At 40.0% G+C, this 21,803-nt stretch overlaps 1 protein-coding gene across 5 annotated transcripts in view; it reads right to left on the bottom strand.

Moving 5' to 3' along the window:
• Positions 1-1,889, bottom strand: part of SLC8A1 (solute carrier family 8 member A1) — a 330,601-nt gene extending 328,712 nt beyond the window's left edge. The window contains exon 1 of one of the 5 annotated variants that reach the window (XM_044261685.1): positions 1,737-1,889. Coding sequence is in view for 1 of the 5 variants with exons in the window: in XM_044261682.1 (XP_044117617.1) it covers positions 1,486-1,497 (12 nt within the window). In the remaining 4 variants the exon portion in view is untranslated. Of the gene's footprint in view, positions 1-226; positions 378-909; positions 947-1,485; positions 1,629-1,736 lie in introns of those variants that run through there. The other 4 variants (XM_044261688.1, XM_044261682.1, XM_044261686.1 and 1 more) reach the window with 4 other exon arrangements.
• Between the last annotated feature and the right edge of the window lie 19,914 nt (positions 1,890-21,803).

Below are 21,803 nucleotides of genomic sequence, written 5' to 3'. Positions count from 1 at the left end.
CTCACGCCCAGACGCACCAGCCCGAGCAATTTCGCTCCCCGAGAAGCGCGGACACCCCAGAAAACGTGTAGGGACACACGCGCGCGCACACGCGCGCACACACACACACAATCCAGCAGCCGGTCCGTGGCCCAAGCGGAGGGAAGTGTAGCCTCAGGAACAAGAAATAGCAAACTGTTGGCCGTAGCGGACCAAATCCCTTCTGCTGCCCATCATAAGATCCTACCTGATTTGGGGGGAGTGTGGATGGATCCTTCCCCGGTTCCTCCACGCTAGCAGGCAATACGGCGCGCTTCCTCCTTTTAAATAGCTCCCGACCGGGAAGAGGTCGCTCCCATCTTCTGGGGGAAGCACAAAGCAGGCGGCGGCGGGCAGGCTCCCGAGCAGCGCCGGCGCGAGCGGGAGCGGCGGCTGCGGGCAGCCGGTGCGCGCGGGCGGGAGGCAGGCGCGGCGGAGGCCGGGAGGCTGGGAGGGCCGGGGCCCGGGCGGCGCGCGCGCTCCCCCTCCCTCCCGCGCACACTCGCCCGCCCGCCGCCCGCCCGCCGCCCGCCCGCCGCCCGCAGCCTCGCACTCGCTCACACGCGCGCTCGGCACCCCCGCCGCCGCCGCCGCCGAGCCCCGGCGCCCTCGGCGACCGCCCGAGGGGGAGAGCCGGCGCGTTTCTGGAGCCCCGAGCGGTCTGGGAGCCTTCCCAGCCTCCCAGCCTCGCAGCCTCCGCCGCCGAGAAGATTTGTCGGTTTGCTCCCGGCCCTCGGCCCCGCAGTGCGTTCTGGCCCCGCGCTAGCGCTCCCTCGGGCGCCCAGCCCATCGATGACACGCGCAGACGGGCACTGCAACTTTTCTTTTGAATCTTCCTCGCCTCTCCCACCAGGCAGAACCCTCACCCCTACTTGCCTACCCATTTCTCACCTCTGAAATTGCTCATCCAGATCTATCTTTCTTCCTCCGCTTTCTAGCCCTCTGCTAAAGGAAGCTTTGGCTTAGCAAGGGGACCTGGGGATGTATCAATGATTTTCTCTTACATCCTCACTGTGTTTTTCCTACGTATAGACATGCACAGCAGTACCGTGGCCAGACGCTGCTGACACAAGCAGATAAGGATGTGGGGGTGAAGCGAGAGGTATTCCCCAACCGAGATCTCTGAAAGATTCTCCGTGTTGGTATTTCCCTCAAAGACTGCAAAGAGCTCACCTGGGAATAAAGACCAAGAAGCTGTTTAATGCGAAAGCCCGTGCTGCTTCTGAACTACACGGAGGAGTAAAAGCTGAGCATTAAGGTTGAGTTGGGAAAAATCTAATGCAGCAATCGACGAACCATTCATTGGCCTTTCCAAGAGAAGCATTATCATTGCCAATACATCACTTCCCCATAATTAATAAAGGAGCATTGCACCAGGCCCTTGCTCTCTTGACAGCTCATTCATCCTTACAAATCCTTAATGACTTGGCAGGATGGAAGGCTAGACCCACTGTGGAGTTCACAAACCTGGCTGCCCATCAGACACACCTGGGAAGCTTGTTTAAAAAGGCAGATTTTAGCATCCCATCTTGAGACTCTGGCGTTGCAGTCCTCAAGCGTGACTCCGAGCTTCTCTTTGTAAAGCACCAGTTGGCACTCACCGCTGGTGTAGCTTGGTGGACGTGTGAGGGGTCAGGGACAGCTGTATGGAAAAGGTGAGAGGAACAGAGCATAGGGCAGAAAGTTAAGTCCTTAGGAGAGATCTCCCCACTACTTACTCTGGAGCTCTCTGGCAGCCAGGCCACAGGGGAAAGGAAATTCTGACTCCAGGAATCCCACTGTTGGACTATGAGGCCAGTGGCTCTCAACAGCTGACTACACTTCCAAATCTCCTGGGGAGCTTTTAAAAATCCCAGTGCTTAGGCCACACCCCAGACTGATTAACTTGGAATCTCTGGGGGGTAGGACCCAGGCCTGGGTAACTTTTTTTTTTTTTTTTTTTTTTTTTTAATACCCTGGTTGATTCCTACCTGTAACCAAGGTTGAGAACCACTGTTCTAGCACCAATATCTCTCAACTCTGAATGTGCATATGAATCACCTGGGGCTTGCGGGTTCCTCTGGAGCAGGCCTAGGATCTGCATTTCTAGCAAACTTACAAGTGATGTTGGTATTGCCCGGTGAGGTCTGCGCTTTAATTAACAAGGTTCGGCTGTGTCCACCTAATGGTTGGGGATACACGGCTTCATGGTGGAAAGCAAGCTTCTTCTTGTCTCATATACTCCCAGGAGTCATTCTCCCCTGAGAACATTTTCCTTTCCTCGCTAGGAGTTAAATGTTCTTGACTTGCCACAGACTTTTAGATTGCCCTGACTAGTGGGTGTAAACAGAATGACATGTGGGGAGACAGAGAAGGTCACCATCTCTCTGTAAGAGTATGTCCTTAGCCAAAAATTACTTAGGGTACTGATTTCAAGAGAGTGTGAGAGGCAGACATTTGGCTCACACTCAATGAAAGGGACTTGGAGAGAAAGGTGGCTGCTTTCTAAATGACACAGAGCATAGCCTGTAACTAATGATCTCCCCACAGGAAATAGGACCAGGCTAAACTGCAGGAACTGAGCAGAAGAGCTGAATGAAAATGTGAGTGGACTACATCTCATTGGAACAGATTCTGTGGAAGGGGCGTAACTTCGTCTTGCTATTAGGGACCACTTGGTGAAAGCTCCGATTTTCTCAGAAGTATAAGCACACTTGTGATGTGGGTGACACCAGCCCTGTCTGTATTCCAGTGGTGCCCAGATTTCACTTTATCAGTAGCTGAGAAAGCATTAAGTCTTCATCTTGGTCCCCCTTATTCCTCCTCTTTTCCAATGTAGTCTGGTATTAGGTTAATTTGAATTTGGTGGGAAAATCTACACAAGTTCCTCTCTTTTTTTTTTTTTTAAGATTTTTTTTTTAAGATTTCTTATTTATTTATTGTCAGAGAGAGAGCACAAGAAGACAGAGTCGCAGGGAGAGGCAGAGAGAGAAGCAGGCTCCCCGCTGAACAAGAAGCCCGATGTGGGACTCAATCCCAGGACCCTGGGATCACGACCTGAGCCGAAGGCAGAGGCTTAACCGACTGAGCCACCCAGGCTTTCCTAAGTTCCTCTCTTTACCTAGAACCATTAAAAGGCAGCCTAGTGCCTAGTGATTTGGCACCCCCTTTCTGATTTGATTTAATTTCTGAGTCCTTAATTTTTTTTCCCTTTCATTTCTCATTTAAGGCATCTTTATAAAGGTTTCAGGGCCCCAAGGCAAGTCAAACCTTTTGCTCTCTCCTAAATGTCATACATGACTGGATTTTTATTGCAAGAATTATCGAAGACTACATCACTAGCAAGGCTCTAGGTAAGGAAACAGAGTGGTTTCTGCAGCCTGTGGCTTTGGAAAGAAGAAGTACTCTACAGAGGAAGGTGGTGATTTACATTCCAATGCCAATAGTTATTTCTTAATTGTATTCTTGAATCTTGATTGCCAGTCTTTTCTTCAGGCTTAGGATTCAGAGATATGGGTTTCTTCTGTTAGGTATCTGAAGGAGTATGGCATGACCATTTGGGGGACACTACAGGAAAATCACTAAGATTTGATCTATTCGAAAGACGGTTCAAATTCTCATGAAATAATTCCCACAAACCTTCAGGAGACCTTCTAGCAAACTCACTTTCAGACCAAGTGTAAATGTTGTGAATTAGGCCGTACTTTTCCATCCAGTCTACAGACAAATTGGACATACGATCAAGCCTACCAAAATTTTATAAAATATTTAATATTTTGCTAAAACACTCAATAATTTTCCAACATAAGAAAAACAAGTAATTGTTGTAATTTCTTTCATTTGTACTTTGAATTTACTTAGGTCAGAGGTACCATCCTTGTTTTTCTAATCTTGGGTCTTCACAAGTGTGTTCATATGGAGTTAGTAATTCCCCACCTTGTTTCCTCCTCAACCAGTCTTCACACTCAACTACCGGCTCATTCTTGAGCTCAATCTGATACTCATGTCTACATAAGAAAACAGTAGAATAGCTCGTCCCAGCATGGTCAGCACGAGGAGCTCAGCTTTAGCCATTCTCCCTCTCTTAGGAACTTTAACTAGCCCACTGGCATGATTTGACTTTTGGGTTTCCAATGCTGCTGATTGGATCCAGCGTTCTTTGCTTCAAGGGGGACTACAGGGACTTTTTTTTATTGATTTCTAAGTGCTATTGTTCCTCCTCCCTGGGGTCTTGTTCCTACAAGCAAACATTTACTTCTCTGTTTTATTTTGACTAGTTCAGCACCACTCTGAATTTCATCCAGTAAGTGGGTCCTACTGCTGGGTGGAAGTAGCCTCCCCAGTAGACTCACAGTTATAACCCATAATTCCTTCATTGGGAAGGGGTCACCCACTTCCTCTGAATTTGTTACAGTGTTTGGATCAGGGACCGGCACTTCCACGTTTGAGCGATTTATCGTCATGGAGTGGGCTTGAACAAAATCCTGACACTCTTGTTTTCCATTTCTGCCTCTTATCACATTAAGGACGTTACCTAGTCAGTGTCCCACAACTTGACCAGTGAGTAACTTCATGGCAGAATCACTATCTAGAGCAATGAGTAGATCAGAAAAGAACTGAAACTGATTAAGAGTTAAGGATTTGGAGTCAGAATATCTGGGTCTGTATCTCACCTGAGGCGGTGGGATCTTGGGGAAGTTCTTTAATCTCTCTGAGTCACAATATCTTTGTCTGAAAAACCTAGACTGTAGACTCTCCTTAAAGGAGTTATAGGAAGGATAAAATGCATATTACGGGCTTGACTTAGTCCCTGGTTATGATAATTACTCAATAAATGATGCTAGTGTTATTACCATTGTTGGTAAGTTTCCATAAAAATGATATTCATAAAGTAAAAAAAAAGTATTTATATAATTAAGTTCCACATAATCAGGCCATCTCATTATCAATAACGATTAGACTATCATTTATACTATACAGAATTCTATACTAGAAATAAACCCAGGAAAGTGAATGTTCTACACTTTGAGAGTACTTCCTTCCTCTGTAATGAAAGAAGCTGTTGCATGCATTCTAATTCTGTTTGTACAGAGTGCAGGTATCTGTCTCATAGAGGTGCACTCTATCTGTTGTATATTGGCTTGGTACAATGTCAGACCCACTTATTCATGACAAAGACCAAAACAAATAGTTGCTTATAGAAATAAAGTTGTGTTGATGTAAGCATGAGGTAAGTTTTATCACGACATCATCATCTCATCTCTTCTCACCAATGAGAACTCAGCAATTCAGCTGGTAGAGCACTGGGGGGAGGGCTTCTCAATAAAAACATATAAAGAAGCAACTGTGTCAAAGGGACATTTAGACTATAAATACCAAGAGTCTGTGAGGCCTGTCTGAGAGTGCTCAGTCTGGGCAAGGTGACTCCTTCTCAGCTAAAATAGCTCTCCAAAGACCTTGGGGCATTCGTTCTTGCCTTGATCAAGGCGACTCTTATTGGCAGTGGTGAAAACCATGCAACAGCCCTTGGCAAAGATCATCTTGCCCATCAACACCAGAGCTACCGTTCCCTAGCAACACGTTCTAGCAACAGGGAACTTTAACTTCTGAAGTGACAGCTGGACGTGAGCTCACAGTTGGCGGACGTGTCTCTTCCAAGTACCACCTCCTATAAAGGTTCAACCCCACTGAAGGTGGACTTTATTCCTTCCCTCTCCTCTTGCCTGGGATAATAGTGTGATTAATCATTGATTTTGACTTTATTATTTTTTTATTGGCTTATTAAGAGACATCCTATATGCTATTGACTAGTGAAATTCCCACAGTGCAACTGCGTTGAATAAATTGCTGGCAAAAAACCAAAACAACAACAACAATAACAACAAAACCTCAGTCTCTAGCATTAATTTGCTTTCCAAAACAAAACAACATTCTTGCTGGCTCACAATATTTATTTTCCTTATTTCTGGGTATTAACTTCATCCCATCTCCGTTATAATCTGGGGGCATAATTTCCGATAGAGTAATTCAAACAAATTCTACTACAATGAAGATTTTGCTTATTCTATCAATCACATATATTTTTAAAGATTTTATTTATTTATTTAAGAGACAGAGAGAGAGCATGACCTGGGGAGGAGGGGAGTAGGAGAAGTAGAAGCTGACTCTCTGTGGACCAGGGAGCCTGATGTGGGGCTCGATCCCATGACCCTGAGATCATGACCTGAGCTGAAAGCAGACATTTAAAGGACTCAGCCACCCAGGAGTCCGTCTTATCAATTATATTAACAGATGAACTTATCTGTGACATAAACTTCTTCACTAAGTTTGCACAAACTTTCCTCAACATTGATTCAAGGACTCTACCAAAAGAGACTGAAGATGAAGCCTCCCGCGTGCTCTGTACCAATTATTTGTGTAGATATTAAAATTATTTGCTATCTACCACCTAACTTTAATTTAAGAAATCCTTAGGCATTGATGAGGGAACTACGATCACCCTTACTTTACAGATTGAGCTCGAAGAGATTTGCCCAACCCAACAAGCATCAGTTATATTGCTACAAAATAATAAGGAAGCCCAGACCTACCCTTGGAGATTCTGCCTTCACTGATTGAATGTGGAGAATGGGCACTGGAAAATTGTTAAGTTCCTTGGGTGGTTCTAAGTTTCAGCCAGAGCTGAGAACCTCTAGCTTCAGATCAAGTAGCTAATTAGTGGTAAAGACGAATGAAAAGAATCCCTTTACATCCACTGCTTGTATTCTGCAATTTAATTTCTATTAAATATCAAACCTTGATATTTAATAGAATATAAAAATGGAGACTCTTTCTGGAAACTTTAGAGCTCACAAATGTTTGGCGGTCTTTTTACATCTCTAAGGGGCACAACTGGGTTTTGTAATTGACCAAAGATAGATAAGCAGATTGGAAGAGATGCTCAAGAAAATTGAGACGATTGGGCGCCTGGGTGGCTCAGTGGGTTAAGCCGCTGCCTTCAGCTCAGGTCATGATCTCAGGGTCCTGGGATCGAGTCCCGCATCAGGCTCTCTGCTCAGCAGGGAGCCTGCTTCCCTCTCTCTCTCTCTGCCTGCCTCTCCATCTACTTGTGATTTCTCTCTGTCAAATAAATAAATAAAATCTTAAAAAAAAAAAAAAGAACATTGAGACGATTGACTACATGGTCTCTTTATGTTTTATTGAACACTCAATCCCCAGCATTTAGAACAGTTTTTGGTACACAGTAGATGAATTAATAAAACATATATTGTGCCCTGTCAGGGACTGCCCTGTGTTGACAAAAGATGGATTTGGGTTCTAGGGTCAAGTAAACTGTTTGGCCCCTGTCCAGTGCAAATTGTAACTCAATAGCAATCATCTCCTTGTAGCTATAGTGCAGGCCCTGGTTAGCAACTGATATCATCACCATATCCACACCCACAGTCCTGCCTGGCCACCTGCTCTGCGATGACAGACAGATTGTCTGTGACATTGCAGGAGGCCAGACCACACAGAGATGGCAATCTGACCGAGCCTCAGGCTTATGCTGGTAAACTGACCCTTTGTCAATTATCTCAGGAATTTCTTATAAGCTCATTTGGCCCACTTTGTAAGAATGTCAGAAAATCTCTTATTTCCTGTTAAGAGAGGCTTTTTAAGCATATAATTTATGGATATGTGTTTGTTTCCTTATTGATTATTTTTCAAGAGTCAAGGGACCTGTGAATTTTCTGATATGTTCAAAGTCATCAAGCAACTCTTATTAAAGGCAAAAAGCTGGACAGAGCAGAGACAAAGAGAACACAATTGGGAATAGTCATATTAATTCATTTTCTCATTCATTCCTTTATGTGTTCATTCACCAACTACTGATGAGGGCCTCCCTCTCCCAGGCACTGTCCCAGACCCAGAGATACAATGGAGGAAACGTCGGTTAAATTTCCCATCCTCTGGAACTTATATTCTACAGGAAAAAGAAGAGGCAGTACACGAAATAAACAAATGAATTCATGCTAGGGTATCAGCTGGAGATAGTGCTATGGAGAAATGAAGCAATGAAAACAAGCTTGTGACCTCAGGAAATAAGTACAAGTTTTGGTGGTGAGTTTTGCGGACACCTCCGTGAAGTCAGAATTTCTCATCGGCCATGCTTCCCTGTTTTGAGAGTCCCACACAGATGAAACGATAGAGCACAGTGTTTTGTTTGTTTGATACTTAGTTTCTGCCATGAGTTGAAGTTCCTTGAGGAATTCCCACCTCAAAGCAGCCAGCCGTGGTCAGACTCAGCTGCCGGGGCCCAAGCACACCATTTCCACCTCTGTATTCAGGTGCACGTTCGTCTGATATAAATCCAAGAGTTGTTCCCAAACAGCAGACAACTCCCAGAGGTTGCCCATAAAATGGCTATATTCTTTCTAAGGCACAGCTGTTGCAAGAATTCTGACTACCCCTTTGGGTTTCATTTCAAGAATGGTGATTTAATGCAATTGGATGACCAACTTGACACAAGTGAGCTCTCATGGGGGGAACTCTTCCCACAAAGTCAATAGCACTGGTGAGGAGGGAGGGGCATAACGTGTAGCTTACTGATGGTTCCAGGGCTTCTTTCCATGAGTTTGTCACACCTTCTGTATCCTTCTTCCTATATTCTTATCTGAGATCACACAGTACACATACCACACACCCATACACACACACACACACATTGCACTCCTAAACACACACTCTTGTGCAAACTCACACACTCACATACACAAATCGTAACGGTGGCTAAATATCTACTTATTGGAAAAATCACCATTTGCAAATTTGCAAAAACCCATAGAAATAATAGCTGACTTCTTGCTTATTATTTTGTTTTGTTTTGTTTTGTTTTGTTTTGTTTTCTAATTTTATTTAACGTTCATGGCCTTTTATTGGCCAAGTCCTATACACTTGGTTTCAAGTCTCCTTAGAGGCTCATAGGCTAATGTAGAGTACCACCCAGGAACAGCTCTCTTTTGAAAAGAAAGATGATAGATTTGAGACCTAAAAAAGATACTTGATTTATGCAACTTACAGATCTTGAGAGACATTTGGTTTTTGTCTTCCTTTTTCTTTTGTCAAAAAAAAAAAAAATCTCTGAATCTAGAAATGGCTCTAGGAAAGATTTTAGATGGAAATTTTAGATGAAATTTATTCACAGCAAACTGCCAACCTAACTCCAAAGAGATGATCAATAAGTATATGTTGAATAAATGATGCAGATTAATGGGACACGCCTTATTATAGGGCAATCATATAAAGGAAACTTTGAAGCCCATTTCCTGGCCGAACCTGTAAATCATTCAGGCAGCAAACAGTGAGTGACGACTCCATCCAGCGCCATGAGGTAAGTCCTGTGGTACTTAAAAATGAGAATTAGGTAACTCTAGGAATTTAGCTTCGTAGTAAGAATTAGACTCTGAAGATTTTGAGCATGTGAGTGCTATATCCAAATATGCATTTCATGAAGGTACATCTTGGGGAGGGTATGCATTATGTCAAAGCGAACATGGCAGGGATAAAGGGTCCAGCAGGGAGACGATTACAGTCATCTCAGGGAAACCCCAGCCAGTACAAGGACTTTAAGCTATGACTAGAGAAGAAAGGGAATATAGTTATTTTTCTCCTTGGCTCAGATCTTCAGCAGAGTCTCATTACTGCTCCTTTCCTAGCCCAGTACTTTTGAAAATTACTGAGTTTTCACTTTCAGGGGAATCCTTCTGGATAGTTCCAATTGGAACACATATGATTTCTGTAAGGCTGTTGGTATTCTAGGAAACAAGTCTCCTTTGAGTGTGGCATAGTAAAGGGGTGGGGGAGGGTCACCTGCTTCAGCAGGCAAGGAGGCTATTTTATCCCTGGGGTGGTGCGTGGATATAATGACCTGAGGACAGCACTTAGTTGGTTTTATTATTGATTTTAAATTCTCTATGGACAATGCATCTTTATACTTTGTCACTTAGAGTCACTCCTCCCAGTGCCTGACCCCCTTGATGTGTGGCTGAGTTCTTAATAGGTTATAGGAGACTATGAGTATCTGGTCTTTTTGTGACGTAGATCTGACTTGTAAGTTGGGAGCAAGTGACAAGATCCTTTCTTTACAGCCAGTCTACTAGTAAATTGCCAGACATCAAAATCGACTGTGTGGGAAAGCCAAATGGAGCGAAGTTTGGCAAAGGATGGTCTTTATAATGGGCCTCTTGCTTCCCCTAACTATAGCTGTTTTTAATATTATTTTAGAAATATACAGAATCAATGAAGGAAAGCTGAATGTAGTCAGAACATTTAATCAAATATTTATTGTCTTTCGAACACACACACACATCCAGAAGAACCCTGTTTTGCCAAAAGTAGTCTTATTTTTTTAAAACTAGTTTTACTTGTGGGATAACAGATCCAAGATGAACCAATTAGCTTGATTTTTCCTATGTATTTCTGACATCTCTTGTGACCCACCCTTACTCTGACACAAAGTGAAAGCTTGTACATTCGTCATTAGGAGAAATCTAGTGTTAATTTAACACTAACACTACTTGACATTGTAGGATATATTTTTTAAGTGAAAAGCATATGCTAGATTTCTAGATCTTCATCCCCTCATTTTAAGATGAAATGTTATTTTATTTAAATAAATTTAATAAATTTGATTATTAAGATTGAGTTTTAATATATTTATTTAAATAAAATTTCATTAATACTAATATTTAAAAATGCCCAATGGATTTTTCTGACAAGTTTGGAAACATCTTTCTTTTTTCTGTGAGAGAAAGTATCTTATGGTCAGAGCAGATGCATGGTTGAATCTTCTGGAAATGGGCTTGAATTTTGGAAGTTACTTGCTAGCTATACAATGAAAGATAAAAATCATTTATTCATGGGATCACTTATTTATTAAGTTTTTAAAAGTAACTGTTAAGCAAGGGACAATGTCCCTAGGAATTGTCAATGAACACATGAAAAAATGGAGCTTTCATCTTGGGGAAGAAAAGAGACATTAACCAAATTATATAATTCCTAATGCAGGAAGATGACCATTTTTAGAAAAGTCTGTTTTTTTTGTGTGTTGTTTTGTTTTGTTTTGTTTTATCTGCATATCTTCCAGAAATGCTCTTAGAAATTATTCTCTTACATTTATAGATTAGAAGAAATAATGACAGCCAAAGTGAACAAATTAACTCTGGCTCAAGGAGCGCCTGGTTGCTCAGTCGGTTCAGCGTCTGCCTTTGGCTCAGGTCATGATCTCAGGGTCCTGGGATTGAGCCCCACATCGGGCTCCCTGTTCAGTAGGGAGCCTGCTTCTCCCTCTCCCTCTGCCCCTCCTCCCTGCTGGTGGTCTCTCTCTGTCAAATAAAATAAAATAAATAAAATAAAATAAAATATTAATTCTTGCTCAATTCTGACATGGAGACAACACATTTCATAACTGAAAGACTCCTATATTTCTAACTGTTTATTCAAAATTAAAATTTCTGAATGTGGTATATAAACAAATAAGCACACTGGTGTGTTGCACGCTCTGTCAGGAGCTGCGGGAAGATAGTACTCAACCAGTCCCTCCTCTTTGAGGTAAAGAGGGGAGGCTCCCAGAATTGCTTTAAAGATGGGAAGAATCAGAGACTGCCAGCTGATTTCCAAGTCTTAGTCTCCAGTCCACTTTTGCATTCTATAGTCCTGAGGTGGTGGAAAGACCACTGGGGAGAAGTGGGGTGTGGTAGTCTCAGAGATCGGACTGCATCAGGGAAACGAGATTGGGGTGTAGACCTGCCAAGGATTCCACCACAGGAACTAAAACTCAAAATAATAATCCAATCACACAGAAGTTCCTCAGTGCCTGGAAAAGATGCTGAATAAAGTGTCCCTCCCCAATGGGAACAGTTGAGGACTTGATCCAACCACACTGAGCATATGACCTATAAGATGGCTCAGCAACCCTCCTTCTTCCCTGCTGGAACAGTTTGGGAATGTAGAGGAAGAGGACAGGCAGAATGTGGACAATATCCCCTTCTTCCCCAAGGTCTTGGGGTGGTAGGGCTGCTTAGGGGCAATTTGGAAATTCGTGGGGATGTTTTGTTGTTGTCACAATAATATGGATGTTGCTATAGACATTTACTGGGCCAGGGCCAGGAATGCAACACATCTTACAATGCGTGAGGCAGTCCCATATGGTGAATAATTGTCCTTTCTTCCATATAATTTTCGGATGTTCTACGAAGCCCTCATATAGGTGAAAAACTTATTATCTGAGCCTACAACCTTACTCTACTTTTTGTATAAGAACAAAGTATTTTTGGCATGTATTAACTTACACTGATTTTTCCAGGAATAAAACTATTGCGTATATTGAGGGAAGATTGAACTTTGTTTTATTTGAAATTTAACAAGAGCTGTTTACCATTTTGGAAAAACGTCATGGTTGGCAATGTTGCTTGTTAACCAACATTTGTAGCTGTTCCCCTCAGGGGAGTTCTACATAGTAGGACAAGCTTCTGACTGCTCCCACTTATCTTCTGAAGTCATACCTGGGATGTATAGACTGAACAACATATCAGCTCATTATAAAATGTTGGTATTTATTCCCCTTTCATAGTATAATGAGACTATTTTATAAAATTAAGAAATATGTATGGAATAGGTTATATTATCAATTAATTTTATTTTGCAATAATGAGGAGGTTGCTGTAGCATTTTCCTGTAAAAGAGGGAAATTGGATCTGAAGGAATTGATCACCTCTCCAAGTTCATAAATGTCTATTACTTACAAATACAGTCTGCGGCGCCAAGGGCAGGAGCTGTGGGAGAATTCTGAATCTATTCTGAGGTAGAAATTTAATAATACATATGAATGAGTCAATTACAATAATGAGGCTCTTTCAATAATGAAAATTGATCAGAATTTTTCTGAACTGGTATGCCCGTTAGGGAGTCACTGCAGGGAAGGACTCTACCAGAGCTCCACTGGAGGCAATCATTCCCACAGGTCATAATGGTCTTCCCTGAAGCTTTCATATCCAATTGGATGATCACATACCGGAAGAGCAGAAAGAGTGTGTAGTTACAGTTTTGCGACTACCTAGCTGCTGCCAACTTTGTCTCCTTTTACTTCTTCTACAGAACAATAATTTGCTATATTTTGCTCCTTCCTTAAGGTCATAAGAGCACTCGGGGGTACCTGGGTGGTACAGTCTGTTGAGGGACAGATTCTTGATTTCAGCGCACATCATGATCCCCTGGTTGGAAGACAGACTCCCACCATGGGGCTCCACGCTCAGCGCAGAGCACAGTCTGCTTGGGATTCTCTCCCTCTGCCCCTCCCCACACACATTCTCCCTCTCTCTTTCTCTATAAATAAATAAATAAAATCATTTTTAAAAAAGTCCACAACAGCACCAAGCTTTGCTTCTCTTGGAAACTGAGAATATTAATACATTTTCTGTCTCTTTGAGGATTATGCTGAGAATCATTTGGTGCAATAAACATGAGGGGAAATGTGATTCTGTACCTTCTTACCATCCAAAGTCCTCAGACCTTTAATTCATATTGGTTGGTTGAATAGGTCCTCCTCCCCTTCTCAACCCAACAAGCACAGACTCTGGAAATTTTGACTTGGTCTTTATATTTCCCATGGATGATTCTACTTTCTTTATTCACATGTATTATGTACCTGAAAAAAACTATGATCACTTGATATCATTAACTCTTTCATAAAGGGCCCAAGAAAAAACTAAATATGGTAGTGTCTAGATATTGAGGTGAAATAATCGTATATTTTATAAGAACAGGTATTCTAAAATCAAAATATACAGAGAAGGCAAGAAGCTGGATAAGTGTTTTAAAAGATGGATTAATGTGAGAGTGAATCCCACCAGGTGAACCGTGAAAGGTCATATAATGTCTCTTTGTATCTGACATTCACATAAACATCATCTGTCCTTGTTATTACCTCCAAAATGCTGTTTGCTGTAATTAAATCCTGATTAATTGCCACTTTTTCCCAAAGAGAACAACAGTGTTTTCCTTTGATACATTTGAATTTGCAATGGGCTCACCACTTCTATTATATTCATGATATTAAATATTTATGGCTCTCACCTCGTAATCTTCACAAAGGAATTTTTAGTAACAAAATTAGAATTAAGACTTTTTCATGTATGACCATATTACTGTGCAAAATTTACTTAATTATTATTAGCTATGTGTATAACAATAAGCAAACTACTTCAGGATCCTACATCTCAGGCTTAACATCTGTAAAATGGGCATCTAGAACTGATTTCTCTTTTTTCTTCCATTAAAACATTCAGATTTCAGGATATAAAGTCTCAGTGCTTACTCTAGGTTTCAAAGCTCATGTTCCATCATTGGTCTACATTGCATCTAAAAGAGAGGTGATATGGAATTATCAGCAACCTCCTCCATGATTGGAAATTCTCTTTATCTTGTTAAGAATCTGGTCATTCGGGACGCCTGGGTGGCTCAGTTGGTTGGACGACTGCCTCCGGCTCAGGGCGTGATCCTGGAGTCCCGGGATCAAGTCCCACATCAGGCTCCCAGCTCCATGGGGAGTCTGCTTTGCTCTCTGACCTTCTCCTCGCTCATTCTGTCTCTCACTGTCTCTCTCTCTCAAATAAATAAATAAAATCTAAAAAAAAACAAAAAAAAACAAAAAGAATCTGGTCATTCATTTTCTCTGGAGAGATAACTTTCAGATAATACTGACTTCAGTGGTGTTTATTTATTTAAAAATAAGTGGTATTTATGTATTTTTTACTGTTTATTGTGATTGCTTTTTATAGAAAATTATTCTTTCTTATCCATCTAAATAATAATTTTTAAAGTCAACAATCACTCAATCATTTTGATAATGAAGACTTGTCATGTTTTGCCACATGGTTCTTAGCATTGCCAACTAAGTTTAAGTAGGCTTCTCCTGAAATCTAAAGAATTTTTAGATTATCACAATTTTGCATTTTTATTTTAATTTCTCTTAATTAAAAGTAGATTTTCTTTTCAGCATTTCATGTATTCCCAGTGTGCATAAATTTTTTGTATATAGTAATCTATGTTTAAATACATTCTTCACTTTTTATTGTAGTAAGTTTCAAACATAAGTAAAAGGAAAGAGAGAAGTAGAGCTAGTCCCCACGTACCCATCTTTGGCTTCACCAGTTAACAACAAATTTTCGACTTTGTGACATCTAGATCTCCCTCCACTGTCCAGGTTTGATATTTCAGAGCCACCCCTGGATATTACACTATTTCATCAGTAAATAATATGTATTTCTAAAAGAGGACTTTGTTTTTCGTACTACAACAACATTGTCGCACTTAGAAAACTAGCAAAAATTGCTTAATGTTATCAGATATCCAGTGTAGAAATTTCTCTGATACTCTGAATAAATATGTTTGCAGGTAGTTTGTGAGAACAGTGATCCAAATAACATTAAAACATTATGTATGTACATAATGTCTTGAAAAATGTCTTGAAGAAGCTCTATAAATTCTTCTTCTTTTTATTTTTACAATTTAATATCCTAAGAAATCAAGTCCTTTGTTCTGTCAAGTTTCACACATTCTGGAATTCACTGAATACATTACTGTGGTATCTTTTAATAGACTTCTGTCTTCTATATTTTCTATAAACTTGTTGCTTATATGGCATGACTGTGTGATAGGGAGACCTGTGTATATATCTTTCATTTTGTCGTATCAAGAAGCCAATAATATTGGTTGGCTCTCCTTCTGTGTTGATAAACTTAGTGTATTCAGGTATCACCAGCTTGATTCATCTGTCATCAATTTCCCCATTTGGTGTTATTAGCAGTCATCGTTGATTATTGCCTGGATCCTTTATTTCATTGGAGATTTCAAATTGAAAATATTCTGTTATTACTTCATAATTTACTAGTTGGAATTCATAAAAGCAGACATTTCTCTTGAAGGGGAGCAGAATTTGCCACCCTAAAAATGTTTTGGTACACAAATTATTTCAGAGTGATTATTTTTCAGAAGCAGACAACACAGGAGAAGCTCTGAAAACTGAATAGAAATTACCATGTTGTAAGAAACATTTACTTTTATAGGGATATCTTCATTTGTAAGGTTGACCTACTCTCTGTACCAGGAGAAGGGGGATGAGCAAATCTCTAGAAACTCTTATCAATGAGGAAGCCTTGTAAGTAAATCTGAGTAACAACAGTAGACTTGATATCTGTGCTTTTCTTGATGACCTTCCATTAACTGGCTGCTTCCCCTGTCCACCCCCCAAATTTTTCTTTTGTCTTTACGTGGAGATGGCAATTGGGTGATGGTTTGGGCCATTCTGGGAGTTACTCAGTTTTTCTGCATATCTCATATATATAGGAAGTATACATGTTATTAAACTTCTGTTTGTTTTTCTCCTGTCAATCTGTATTTTATTACAGGGAATCACAGCCAAGAACCTAGAAAAGTAGAGGGGAAATTATTTTTCCTCCTCTACACTCTCACCAACCATTTGGTTACCCTGAAGGTTGATTTGAACAATTTTAATACTTTCACTAATCCTGCCTATGCACACTCTTTCCCTATTTTCTCTTACTTGGCTTAATCCACTTTTTAATGTAACCCACCCCTTTAAAATAGCATTTAATTAAAATTTAAAAACAGCTTTAATTCAGTTAGAGCGCCATACTTTATACAGAGATTTAAAAATTTCCTGTTATGTTTAAGTCCAAGTAGTTTTTTTAGAGGGCAAGCTGGCAAACTTTTTATTTTTATTGTACATGCCTTTAGTAGAGTAATTCTACATCAAGCAACTTAGCCAAAGAGAACTGAAAAGTATGCACAAATATAAATGCACAGAAATTCAACACAGCATTGTTTATAATAGCTAAAAATTATTACAAACGACCTAAATGTCTACCAATAGGCTGTGTAACACATGATAACCATAAGTAGCCATTAAAAATGGAAGTAGAGACCCATGTTGACATGAACAGAATGATCTATAGATCAATATAGAATATAGAGCTATGCTGACATGAACGTATATTGCCTTAAAAGCAGGTTACAAAATATCACATATAGCTAAATGCTATAATTGTAAAAAGAATAATTTCAAAAGAATAGATACATACATATATACATATGTGTATACATATGTGTGTGACACATAAATTAAGAAAGCTTATCCTTTCAAATGTTATTTATATTTATTGATTTCTGGACTGTGGCATTTGAATAATTTTCTCTTTTACTTTACTTGCTTTCATTAATACATAATTTTTTTCACAATTAATGTCATTATGATTAAAGACGTATTTTTCAACTCATGATAAAAAACATTTCTTTAATCACAAAAAAACCTAATAAATCAATTTCCAATTGCAAATAAAGAAGATCCCTGTTTATTGTCACTTAAGCTAACATACATCACCCTTTCCTCTTCCCTTAAACGTCATGGTACAGATTACAAAGAGTTAAGTGATTTTGCTCTTGCTATGATTTCTACCTTCCCACTTTTAAAATTTTATTTCTGGACGTGATGCTTCTTATCACCTGTGAAATTGCTGATTTTACACTGAACTGAGCTGCTGGAAGCTTTACACTGAAGGTTAAGTTTCTCAAACAGAAGCCTTTGCCACTGTTAATGTTCTGTGGTCCATGGAGACTCTACACATAGTACACTATGAAATCTTTAGAACCACTCTGTGGTTTAAGTATCGATAACCTCACTTTACAGATGAGAGGAAAGCTCATGTTCACACAGCTAATAAACCCCTAAACTGGGAATTGGACCCGGGATTTTTGACTCCCAAGTCCCTTCTTTGCCTGCTTGACCACTGTATCCCCTCTTGGTCTCATTCACCTCTTTTCTGCCTTGAAAGTCTTATCTGACAAGTCCTAACCACACAAGAATATCTTACTTAACTATCTGCCACCACATTTCTGTTGGAATAGATTACCTTATCCATCATTGTCTAAGCTCTTACACGTGAGCACAGCTTCAACTCCTGTGAAAGGACCATGCTACTTCCTCCACCACTCCAGCTACTGAGATGGTCATAAATTGTGAGGCAAGCACATGAAATTGCTAGTGTTGCCTAAACATAATGTTTTTCCATCAGTCACATAGAGGAAGCACACCCTTCATTAAAGTAAGAAGTAACCGACCTTAGATATCTGGCTGGGAATACCCTATTCATTCACCCCAAGGCAAGAAATTTGACAGGAAATCTGAAATGATTACTGCAATTTCAGTGAGCTGAAACAGGTTGTTTGAAATTACAAATAGTGAAAATATCAGATAACTTTGGCAAAATAGGGCAAGATTCATTTTTTAATCAAAATATTCTGACCAAATGTACATATACATGTTTCTATATCATGTTGGCAAATCTTTAAAAATCAAGAAATTTTAAGATATTTATCCATCTGTGATGCACCATCTGATAAATGAAAAGGGCGAGGCATCAAGTATAGGAGAGAGCACTTTTCTGGCTTGGGGAAGGAATGTACTGAGATGTGCTATGAACACGCTTGACCTATGTCTAAGCCAGAGGGATTAGAAGCATGGACACAAAAGCAGAGGAATCAAAGTGGTCTGGAAAGCCACGTGCTGTCAACAGCGACCTTCTGACTTGCATATGATGTTCTTGCCAGTTTCAAATACGTATAGTTCTCCAACAGATGTTTTTGGAGCCCCTAGGACATACCAGGCTGTTCCAGGTGCAGTGAATATAGCACAAGAAAACGTAACCACCCCTCTGGAGTTTGCATATCCAATCAGTGGAGAGCAAAATTATAGACTAGTAGATTTGTAAGGGCCATTGATTCATCCAACTCAACAAATATTCCTGGCCACCTCCATGATGGAATAGAATGGACACACTCTCTGCGGTGAAACCCGTGGCTTAGAAGGCAGCCTGGAGTCCAACAGGTTGAAGATGGACTGTATTACAGCACAGTATAGCGAAGATAATGCAATGAGGAGACACATAAGTCAGATTTAGGAGCCAGGAGAGCATCCTGAAGGAAGGACTGTGAATGCCGGAAGACAGAACAAAGAATTTTCCCATCCTGCCCTGCAGTTTTGAGTACAATGAGTATTTCCGGGGGACAGACCTGGGACAAAGAAAATTGACAGGTCCTAGCACCTGGTAAATGATGATAAAAACTGGGACGCCTGGGTGGCTCAGTTGGTTGGGCAGCTGCCTTCGGGTCAGGTCATGATCCCAGCGTCCTGGGTTCGAGTCCCACATCGGGCTCCTTGCTCAGCAGGGAGCCTGCTTCTCTCTCTGCCTCTGCCTGCCATTCTGTCTGCCTGTGCTCTCTCTCCCTCTCTGACAAATAAATAAAAAATCTTTAAAAAAAAAATGATGATAAAAACTGAAGATACTTATCATGGACTATTAAACACTAAAACCCAATAAATACTAAATTATAAGTAAAATAAATTTATTTGGCATGATTTCAGATAGCATATTTCTGTCAATGGCCAAATATAAATTTTCCTAAAATCCCCACTCCCATTTCTTATATTTCTTCTGGAAATACCTTTCCCTCACCATTTATCCAGCTAACATCCCCTCATCTCCTTTTCGACATTCCTTACCCTCTTCCCTGTATTGGTTTTCTCCAAAGCACATAACACCTTCTGAATATACGTATTTCACTCATTAGTTATTAATCCACCTTGTCTCAAAATAATATGTCATGTAAAGGCAGAGATTTTATACATCTTGTTTACAGCTATATTTAAAGTTCCTGGAAGAATGTTGCCCTACAAATATTTGTTGAATCAATGAATGAGAGTTGTCCAGAATATGAAATGCCACATAGAACATTTTATTTCTATTACAGATGATTGAAAGTTAATGGATGTGTTTATTGGAGTATTAATGCAATAGGTAAGGAGTACAATCAAGATAGACCTATTTTTTTCATGATAGAAAAGTACACTTTTCCTTTTTGTACATCCCGTGTTGGGGAACTCATTTCCTCAGGCGAGGTGGGTAGACAACTCTGATCTTTCATGTTTTCTTCTCACATTGAACCAAATTTTGCCACTCTGAAATTGCTAGTGATCTTAATTCCAATATGAACTGATATTCAATATAGAAGTGGACATAAACCAATTTAGGACTGAAAACATGCCTAGAATATAACTTTTACAAGATACAGTCATGGTGCTAATAAAAAAAAAAATTATGTGATCTAGAGCATTCCATTTAAGATTATTTCCACTGCTGTCCTTCCTGTAGTGCAAAGGATGAGACTGGCTCTCCAACAGGCTGTCTTCCTAGGAGGCTGGCTTTTACTGACTCCCACTGTCCTTCATCGGGACAATCCTCTCTGGCCAGATGATTTTAAATATGGGTTCTGGCTTGGGAAACAACGTTATCAGGAGATGATATTCTTAGCTCTCACAGATTAGCTTTCCTATAATTAGTAATCTTCATAATACACTGTCTTTGTTTTCTTTCTTGGGGCATACGTTTAACCTGCATAATGAAGAGTTATCACATGGTTACAAGAGAGAGTACCAGAAAGGGAAATTTACTCTTGGACAAAAACGTATATGATTTCTCAGAAAACGACACTGTCTCAATGGTAAGATTAAGTTTATCTTTCAGTTTCTAATTACTTGAAAATCTCAATACGTCCTAAAGTGTTGATGTCAGCTTCCCTTTTTTCCTCCACAGTTCCTGCTAATATTTTTATGTTATTCTCAGTAATGCTTATAATGGTAGCTACCATTTCTATATCGACTATGATAGGAGCTAACATTTATTAAATATACCTAGCACTGTTCTGGACACTTTAGAAGTATGAAATTATTTAATCTTCTTACCAGTCCTTCAATTTAGGTACTAATAGTATCTACATTTTAAAGTTAAAGAAGCTGAGGCATAGAAGGGTTGAGTAAATGTAGGCCATTTTGGGGGAGCCTGTGCTCATGGCCACAGTGTTAGATCTTCAGATTTTCCACGGTTTCCCATTTGGATTCATGTTTGCAAAACTTTAGTTAATTGCACGTGCAAATAAGCTGAAACAACTGAGGGTACACTAAAAACCTTGTGGAAAAAGGGAGACATAATGAATGCAAAAAAAAAATCGTGATTTTTTTTGGAGTCCTTAGAAATACATCTAACTAAAGTAACCAAGGTATTTAACTATGTCTTCATCATCTTAAACTTAAGTTATGAAATATTTATTGAGGAATCTATTTGTTGATAATTTGGTGTCGTAGATCAGCAGTTCTCAAACTTTGTGGACCCCGTTATACTCTTAAAAATTAGTGAGGATCAAACAGCTCCTTGGTTGTGTGGTTATGTCTATAGATATTTATTAGAAGTTAAGAATTTATTATGTGGTTATTTATTCAGCAAAGAAAACAATAGTATACCTACTACATGTTAACATAAATGATAAATTTTTACCCAAATAACTACATTTTCTATAACAAAAATATTTAGCAATGAGAATGGTCTTGTTTTCCATCGTTGAAAATATTTCTGATGTTTGGCTTGAGAGAAGACAGCTGGATTTGCATATCTGATTCCCCATTTAATCTGGTTTGTCACAATATCACACACCATGTAACCTCTGGAAAACTCCAATGTACACTTGTGAGAAAATAAGAATGAAAAAGGAAAATAACATCTTATATTATTATGAAGAAAACAGCATTGACCTTGTGCAGCTCTTGAAAGAATTTCCGAGGTATCCAAGAGGATGCAGATCACACATTGAGAACTGCTGTCTTACACTGACAGACGAGGAGAAAAACAAAAGAAACCTTA

This window comes from Neovison vison, chromosome 8 (genome assembly GCF_020171115.1).
Source record: "Neovison vison isolate M4711 chromosome 8, ASM_NN_V1, whole genome shotgun sequence".
Lineage (NCBI taxonomy): Eukaryota > Metazoa > Chordata > Mammalia > Carnivora > Mustelidae > Neogale > Neogale vison.
Note: the sequence above shows the minus strand (reverse complement) of the source record. Positions and strands in the feature narration are given on the sequence as shown.